At 34.4% G+C, this 9,695-nt stretch overlaps 1 protein-coding gene across 1 annotated transcript; it reads left to right on the top strand.

Annotated features, from left to right (window-relative positions):
* Positions 1–6,561: 6,561 nt before the first annotated feature.
* Positions 6,562–9,302, top strand: LOC108365699 (uncharacterized). The gene is made up of 2 exons (XM_017619817.1): positions 6,562–8,325; positions 8,399–9,302. Exons 1-2 carry the CDS (start codon positions 7,006–7,008, stop codon positions 9,254–9,256), a joined length of 2,178 nt encoding a protein of 725 aa, XP_017475306.1. The 5' UTR covers positions 6,562–7,005; the 3' UTR covers positions 9,257–9,302.
* The last annotated feature ends 393 nt before the right edge of the window (positions 9,303–9,695 follow it).

Below are 9,695 nucleotides of genomic sequence, written 5' to 3'. Positions count from 1 at the left end.
CTGATCTCGCTGTTTCTGTGTGCCTGCCCTCGCGAGGAATACAGCATACATAGTACATATGTATGTATGTACATATATGCAATTACAAACAAATACATTTTGGTTGGAACGAATGAATGAATCAACGAATGATGAAGCAACTTTAAAAGAACTCCTCCAAAAGGCCTTCTGAAGTACGTCATATAAAAGCCCTTCTGGAAGGCCTTCCATGGGTAGCGAAAGAAAAAGCCCTTCAATTTGTGCCACTCCATACAAAAAAGAAAGGAGAAAGGCATGTAGAGAGAAAGGCCTTTTGCCTCTCAGGAAGGCCTTTCAGAAGGGCTTTTAATTCCTGAAATTATCTACAGGGTAGCTAGAGTTTGGTGGAATGTATGATAAAAAAAGGAAAACGGATTTATTTTTATTAAAAGTAGCTTCAAAATATATCTGTACTATTATTTATTTTTATTAAAAGTAGCTTCAAAATATATCTGTACTATTATTCGATCGGAGATGGGCAATAAAATAATTTTGCTGTGAATGCTAGATCTAACGCCTAGTAGAACTCCTCCTCCTCGTTCACCGCCACTCTTTATGGGACATCTATCAAGACGAAATACTGAGTAGTAATTGTCGAAATACTCGGCACTTGAAATGCCTTTATGAAGCCAAATCTCAGTTATTGCGATGAAGTCGTAGTCATGTGATGAGGTAGCTAATCTAAAGTCATTGATTTTAGTACGCATACCACCAATATTTATTTATTTATTTATATATTTAGTCTACTGAACAGCTAAATTCTTACAGACTAAGGACATACGCTAAATTAAAAATCCTAAAGAGATTAAATTTAAAATTAGCAAAGAAAGTATTAAAATCTATGAGAGAAGAATAACTTTACATAAACGGATACATCTTGTTATCGGTTCATTAATGCCGTAATTTGAAACATGCAGTATCTATCTATATAGATAATATATATAATACGCGAAGGCATTTATTGTGCAGCATAAAAGATCTGCACCGTTCGTTCGATTTTCAAAAATGGGGTGTCAAATTAAAGCGCTTGGCCTGTAGATGTGCAAACTGGTTTTAATAATAAACTCAAGATCTTTACTAATCAATGCCCTCAGATCCGCACCGTCCGTTCGATTTTAAAAAGTGAGGTACCAAATTAAAGGGCTTAGGGTGTGGTTGTTCAAGAAGGTTTTACTTTTTCGAAAAATGTTGCTACCTGTTAAGAAATTAAGCTCAAATTAATTAAAAAGTTAAATCGATTATTAAATATGGGTATCAATCGAAATCGTTTTAAAAGGCTTTATAACTTAACTACGTATAGGAGGGTTGCCACATGTAAAAAAAATGTAATTCAATTTTAATTAAAGGAATTTGGTAAGTGAATAAGGTATCGCTATATGGGTGTCATCCAAAAGAGGTTTAAGAAAATAGTAGTTGGAAATATTTTGAATAGGGTTGCCACCTATTTGAGAAGTCTAATTGAACTATTTTATACCCAAGTTATATGAAATATTAACGATAGATGTCAAATGCAAGAGCTTCAAGAAATTAATTAGTTTGACAATTTAGAACATTTTTTATGGGTTTGAGGGTTGCCCCAGTTTAAAGGGCTAAACTAAAATTATTTAATAAGTTAAATGAATTACTAACCGATGATTATCAATGGAAATGGGTTTAAAATCCTTTATTTAAGAACTATATTTAGGAGGGTCGCTACGTGTTTAAAAAATAAATTTCCACTTAATTCATCAGTTACTTGAAATATTTATAACAATGTTAGACGAGAAATATTTAAGGAAATTTTAGTTCGAAAATAATTTCTAAGAGGGTTGCCGCCTGTTTTGGAAGTGGTATTTCGTTTAATTATACATGAGTTACATGAAATTTTAGAATATGGTTATCAAAGGAACGAGCGTTAAGAAATCTTTAAATTGAAAATTTTTGTTGTTGTTTTAAGCTCAAATTATTTAATAAGTTAAATGGATTGTCAAATGATAGATATCAATCGAAATGGGTTTGAAAATAAGTTGTTTCTAAACTGTATTTAGGAGAGTTGCCATGTGCTTAAAAAAACTAAATTCAACTTATATCTATATCAAAATAAACACCGCCAAAAACCTAATACATAAAATACTTACTTTAAGCCACCAACAATTTCATGACGCAAAAATAGACAAAATAAGAAAAATACTAAAAAGCAACAATTACACCGACTACCTAATACGTGAACTTATACAACAGAATGTAATAGAAATAACCAGCCCTCAAAATAGAGCCACATCTACAAAAACAACAGACGCGAAAAAACAATACCACAGCATAACATACATTCCCAAACTATCCGAAAACCTTGATTGCGACTTGGCTAGAAAACAAAATATCACTCTCGCCTACAAGTCCAATAACACTTTATCCACGATTTACACAAAAACAAAAAGCCCTATAGACACCAAACAACAGAACAACGTAGTTTACGAAATAACATGTAAAGGCAAAGAAAACGAAGCCTGTAACAAAATATATATAGGAACAACAAAACGCGCTCTCGGCGTTCGACTAGCAGAACACCAGGCAGACATAAAAAAACACAAAACCAATACAGCACTATCACAACACATAACTACTAGTGGGCACACAGCTGACTTTGCAAACACAATAATAATAGACAAGGAAAAGGAAAAGACAAGGTATACACTGGAGAGCCTAAGAATAATGCAAAAAAGAGGAAAAACAATAAACAAGAAAGAAGACACCGATGACATTGCTGCTGAATACATTTTATGTTTATGACGAATTTAAGCAATTACCAGTATTGACAAGACTACCACAATAGATGGTACCGAAGTAAAATTAAGTTTAATTAAATATGTTATAATAGAAATTTCTGTAAGTAGTAAAATAGTATAATTCATTTGCCACTTTTATGTTCATATGCACGTCATACATGTATGTTCCTTATGTTATTTTTGTCAAACGTTAATGCATATTTGTAATTTTTGTACTTATTGTTGATACAGTGAAAATAAACTACCAGCCCCTGAAGATGCTAATGAGTTTAGCGAAACGTTGGGCAACAATAGTGGAATAACTTTGTTTTATTTGCACTAAAGGATGCAAGATCGGACAAGCCTATTACAATATTAAAATTTAAAAAACATAAATTCAACTTAATTCATCAGTTAATTTAGATATGTATAACAATGCTAGGCGAAAGATTTTAGTTTGAAAATTCTTTTGAAGGGGTTGCCACCTGTTTGAAAAGTCAAATTTGTTTTACTTATACGAAAGATACATATATGAAATATCGAAACATTAGTGTCAACCGAAAGAGTTTTAAAAAAACTATAGGCAGATAATATTTTTAATTAGAGTTGCCATCTATTTTTTTTAGGGCATCACAGCTGCACCGTTATTTCGAATTTCCAAAATGAGAAGTCAAATTAAAGAACTGGTATTCTAGAGTGTGCACAGGTTTTATTTTTTGAAGTTACAGGGAAATTTGAAATTTGATGACATGAAAACCGACACCATGCGAGAGCTCTCATCACTGAGAAATGGTTTAGATTAATCATTAGGAATATATTTAGAGGTTTTTGAATAGGGTTTCACCTGTTGAAAAAATTTAATTAAATGTTGGCGTTTTGACGCCATGCGGGTTCACTAGTAAATATATAATATGCGAAGGCATTTTTTGTTCAGCATAAAAGATCTGCACGGTTGGCTCAATTTTCAAAAATGGGGTGTCAAATTAATGCGATTGGCCTGTAGATGTGCAAACTGGTTTTATTTTTTCGAACAGAACTGTCACCTCTAGAACAATTGAATTCAAATTATATAATAAGCAATGCCATAATAACCGCACCGTTCGTTCGATTTTCCTAAATAAGGTGTCAAATTAAAAGGCTTGGACTGCAGATATGCAATGAGGTTTTACTTTTTTGACAAAAGTTGCCACCCTTTAAAAAATTATATTCCAATTATCTAAAAAAGAATTAAATATTACAAAATGGGTATCAATGCAAATGGTTTTGAAAATCTTACTTTCTTAACTTGACTTTAAAAGGGCTGCCACCTATTTAAAAAATCAAATTATATTTTAATTAAGGGAATTAATGGGAAAATGTTTCAACATATGGGTGCCAAACGAAAGGGCGCTCAGAAGGTAGCAGTTTAAAAATATTTTGAAGTTGGTTGCCACCAAATTCGCTTCGAACTCAAATTGAACTTTGTAGAAGTTTACTCGAAAATAAATTTTATAACCTGAAAAATGAAGACCTTTCCCTGTAGATGTGCGATAAGGTTTTATTTTTTGAAGTTAGAAACTTGTTATCGGTACAAGGCGAATCGGCTGCACGGATTTAGAAGAAATATGACACTCGAATCGCTTATACTTTACTAATATTTGGAATAGTTTATAGGTTTTTGAAATTCTATCTTGGGTATTGTAACGCCGTGCGGGTTCACTAGTTTCTTAAATTACTTGAAGGGATGTGAACCTTAAAAAGTTTACTATACTCTCACAGTTAATTCTACCATTTTTTACACTGCAGACAAGGAGCAGGGAAGCACATGTTATTCTGTCTTGCAGCGATTCTAGTCTAAGGAGCTTGCGTCTACTTATGTAGGACGGAGAGTCTCCAAACCCGAACATTTTAGAAAGAGCAAACTTTGTAAACACCCTTTGTACTCCTTTCAACTTTCTTTGTACTGACTTCGAAAAAAGGATTCCACACTAGAGAGCAGTACTCCATAAGGTATACAGACTTTTTAGAGACAGAGGATCTCTCAGAATTTTTAGAGTTAGAGGATCTTTAAAATACGCGGTGTTCTTTTTTATAAATCCAATCATTCCAAAACCTTTTGAGTCTATAAGATCGACATGCTTGGCAAAGGTAAGCTTACTGTCAAGATCTTTTATTTCTGTAGTACGGGTTATAGTTAAACTACTTAGGAATAATTAAACTCCAAACTGGCGGCTCGTTTTGTATAAGATACTGCATAACATTCGCTTATGTTTAATTTTAAATTATTGAAATAACACCATCTTTGAAACGAATCAGCGAAAATAAGACATTTCGCACGATGTAAATAGCGAGGTAAGTCATTAATAAAAATTAAGAACAGCAATGGGCCGCAATGAGTACCCTGAACGAATGAAGTAGATTTTGTTGAGCCAATCTGCACAAACAGCTTCCTACCTCTAAGAAAACTGAATAAAAAATTTAGTAAAGAACGTCTTATGCCGTACATACATATTTAATTTATGCAAAAGAATAGAGTGATCAACTTTATCAAATGCTTTGAAGATTTTGGAGTAGATAACATCCAGCTGCGATTTATCTTCAAAAGTGTTTACTATTTCCTTTGTTAATAATAACAGATTTGTACATGTAGCTCGCCCAGGGAAGGGGCCATGTTGGCTCTCATTTATTACTGTATTTACATGATTGAATACCTTTGTGTTGATAATATTATCAACATTTTTGGCAATTGTGCTTTGTTTTACAATTGGCCTATAATTCGTAACATCATTTCTATCCCCTGATTTAAATATCAGAGTAATGGAACATACTTTCCAAGCATCCAAAAATTTGCCTTTTCGGATGCAGAAGCTAAAAATCGAAGCAATAGGTCCAGCGATTACTTCACACAACTTTTTAGAAAATATTGTGGCAATACCGCCAATATCTGCCTTACGGGTCTATTCTGCACGTTACCGAAGATTTTGTAACCAGAAGGTTTTATTACCACAAAATGTTACCATTTCTTGTCACCGCGATTCTAGATACGTTGGCAATGCAGTTAAAATATTCAGAAATTCAGCTATGATTAATTGTGGAAATTCTGGCATTGCATATTTCACGGGGCAATATTTTGTTACCAGCTTATGAAATGGTAACAAAGTTTATCGGTTACAAGAGTACACAGTAGGCCGGGTCGATTTGTGGGGAGGCAAAAAAATCGCCCATTGCTCTGTGAAAATCATATTCTAGGGATCAAAATAAGAAACTTTGCCGAAGGAACCATACCTCTAAAACGAATTCTGATGTCCCCCAATTTGGGTCGAACTTTTGGGTAGGGGCAAATTTTGAAAAATCCCACTTTGACCCATTTAGAGTGCTCCAATCGAGTCCAAATGTATGACCGACCCCCACTAACTTTGGACGCCCGATCCACCGATGCCAGTGGCACACCCCCTGGAACCCCCCTGGGGGTTCACCATACAAACATTTCAAAAAATCGCCGGTTTTGCACTTTACATGAAAAAATCAGCGAAATGCCTATGTTTTTTCTTTTTGGAGTTTATTTTTCTCTTTAGAAATTTATTTAGTCAGAACATATGTAAATGAAAAAATGAATTTAACTTAGTAATAGAAAAGAAATTAAAAAAAATTATTAGAAATTAGGGTTTTTACAACCCTTTTAAAACCAAGGCATCACTGTGATGCATTTGCATGTCGTAAACATAGTTGTGTGGGTTTTTTATTCAACCGTTTTAAAAAATGAAGGTATCACTGTGACACAATTGCAAATCGGAAAATTGCTTGTGTGCGTTTTTTAAGACACAGCTGCATGTCGTAAACTTACTTGTGTAGTTTTTTTATAGCACCTACTTAAGAAATGAAGGTTGTTTTTACAACCCTTTTTGTGGGTATTTTAAGGCACCTTCTTAAGAAATGCGCGTTTTTTGCAACCATTTTAACAATTAAGGTATCACTGGAATGCACCGCAACCCTTTTAAACAATGAAGGTATCACTGTGACACAATTGCAGATCGTAAAATTGCTTGTGTTGTTTTTTTAAGCCACCACAAGACACAGCAGGTAGAATTGAAATTACCATTTCATTCTTATTACCTCGTCTCGTAGACCATATATAACGCAACAGTTTTTGTGAATGCATTAAGTCGTTGTGAAGAACTCAAAGTGTGAAGTGCTAATTTCAGATAAAAAAATATTTCAAAAAAAATAATAAGTGAAGTGACCATTCCAAATCAAAAAGTTTACAATGAATCCACCATCCTCTACACCGCAAGATGAAGCAACTACATCAACAACTATCGAAAACCCAATGAGTCATATACCCAAGCATGATGTTACTGTTTTTGGTGTGTCTACTGATTTAACTGATCTTAATTTACCAACCCATCTGGATATCTTGAGATATTATTTTTACTTAAGCGAACGTGCTAAAACAGAACAAAAAAAGTTTTCCCATAAATCATTCACTATTCAAGTACAAGATAAGTTGATTGGAATTTGGGAAAAACTTGGTATGGAAATAATGCTGAAAAAAGGTGTATTTAATAAATTGAATAAATTGCTTGACAAGTATCAAGAGCAAATCAAGAGAAGAAACAACACCCAACAATTTACAGAGTATGTAAAATCTCTGGAAACAATTTTTTACATTGGAACATGTAAATGCGATTTGAAGGCAGCTCCATGTGCATGCGGCTGGGTTCCCGAACGCCTCAAAGAGTTCATGCACGATCAACATAATCAGAGAAGACTAACAATGGATGCATTTGTGATGGAAACTGAAGAGCAAGGAGCAACGTCTATGTCATCAATGCCAACATACCAAGATCCCGATGATTCAACATACGCACCGCCACCGGTTCAAGAAGATATGGATAGAAGCACAAGTTCACAATACACAGAGAGATACGATTGTTTTAACTTTGCCTTGGTATGCGACAGATTTGGTGTGCCTGACAGAGTAGCATCAGCATTGGGAACCGCTCTTTTGCAAGATTTTAAAATTAAAGATAAGCATGGGAAACCTCTCATCATGGATAAATCGAAAGTTCGCAGAGAAAAAGAGAAATGCAGACAAGAAGTGCTTCGCAAACGGTTAGATGATACCAATTTGTTAGCGTTTTCATTCGATGGCAGAAAAGATGATACTTTAACGATAGATAAAATTGATGAGAAGTATCATACTAGGATGGTAAAAGAACCTCATCTTGTTATTTTGAGAGAACCCAATTCTGAATTGATTGGTTACGTAAGACTGGAACATGAAACCGCTGAATACAAAACAACCAAATTAAATGGTTTTTTCAACGATAAAAATATATCACTGGATGCATTAATTGGAATATGCACTGACGGTGAGCCAACAAACACTGGCCCACACGGTGGAATTATACGACGATTCGAATTGCTGTTAAAAAGACCATTGCATTGGTTCGTTTGCCTTCTACACTTCAACGAACTTCCGTTTCGGCATTTGTTTGAAGCTTTGGATAAATCAACCAGCACTGGACCAAGATCGGCAACCGGAAAACTGAGCCGTCAAATCGAAACTTGTGAAACTCTTCCGGTAAGTTATTGCTATCACTCATTTATTATAATTGTCAACCATTTTTAATTATTTTATTATTATATATTTTCAGGTGGTGGACGGCTTCCAGAAAATTGAGTTGCAAAATATGCCCCCTGCTCCAGAAAAAATTGAATTTTCCACCGATTCGAAGTACTTATACGACATGGCCCATGCAATTTCTAGCGGCGTGGTTCCGGTGGATCTGGCTAACATCAAACCAGGGAAAATTGTACATTCTCGGTGGCTCACCAAGGCCGCTAGATTATTGCGATTATATGTGACAACGGAAAATCCAGATGCAAATTTAAGAATTCTGGTTGAATTTATAATTAAATGTTATGTGCCAATGTACTTCAATATCAAGTATTACAGCTCTGTCGTGTACGGCAGTGCATTATTTTTCAAGTTCATTGGTTGGTCACGATTTCTAGAACCTCGTTTACGCAAAATTGTCAATCAAGTAATTAAAGATAATTCATATTATGCGCATTCGGAAAATATCTTGTTATCAATGTTGTTTGATGATAGCAAAGAAAAGCGCGACTGTGCCATCAAGAAAATTCTACGCTATCGAACCGATGTTGACGAGCCAATGGAACTTAGAGTTTATAAAAAACCAGATATAAACTTTAATTGCACAAGTTATACGGAAATGATCAATTTGAATGATATAAATATCGTATTTGAACCACCATTCACGCGAAGCATTCCGTACGATACATTGAAAGAATATTTAAATCAAGATGATCCACCGTTTAATGATCCAAAAATTCCATCACACATACAAGGAACGGAACGACATGTTCAATTGCTAGCTAGCGTTTCCAAACGGGTTATACCGGAAAATGTAGAGGCTGTTATGGCGACGACATTAGAGAGCCGTGCGAAATTGCCCAGACTTGAAAGTAAAAAAGACTTCAAACAATAATTTTTTTTAGTTTCTTTTCTATAACTCACTTAAATTAATTTTTTCATTTACATATGTTCTGACTAAATAAATTTCTTAAGAGAAAAAATAGATATTATTATAAATAAATAATAAATATTATTATAAATAAATAAATAAAAATAAAGAAAAAACATAGCCATTTAGCTGATTTTTTCATGTAAAGGCCAAAAATGGTGATTTTTTGAAATGATTGTATGGGGAACCCCCCAGGGGAGTTCCAGGGGGTGTGCCACTGGCATGGGTGGATCGGCCGTCCAAAGTTAGTGGGGGTCGGTCATACATTTGGACTCGATTGGAGCACTCTAAATGGGTCAAAGTGGGATTTTTCAAAATTTGCCCCTACCCAAAAGTTCGACCCAAATTGGGGGACATCAGAATTCGTTTTAGAGGTATGGTTCCTTCGGCAAAGTTTCTTATT

Source organism: Rhagoletis zephyria, unplaced genomic scaffold (assembly GCF_001687245.7).
Source record: "Rhagoletis zephyria isolate East Lansing unplaced genomic scaffold, Rhagoletis_zephyria_1.1 Rzeph_scaffold_01964, whole genome shotgun sequence".
Lineage (NCBI taxonomy): Eukaryota > Metazoa > Arthropoda > Insecta > Diptera > Tephritidae > Rhagoletis > Rhagoletis zephyria.
Note: the sequence above shows the minus strand (reverse complement) of the source record. Positions and strands in the feature narration are given on the sequence as shown.

Excerpts from the sequence above, each read along its gene's own strand:
- LOC108365699 (XM_017619817.1), top strand. The coding sequence starts at position 7,006 with ATGAATCCACCATCCTCTACACCGCAAGATGAAGCAACTACATCAACA. Across the intron at positions 8,326-8,398 it reads AAACTTGTGAAACTCTTCCG|GTGGTGGACGGCTTCCAGAA; the intron begins GTAAGTTATTGC and ends ATATATTTTCAG.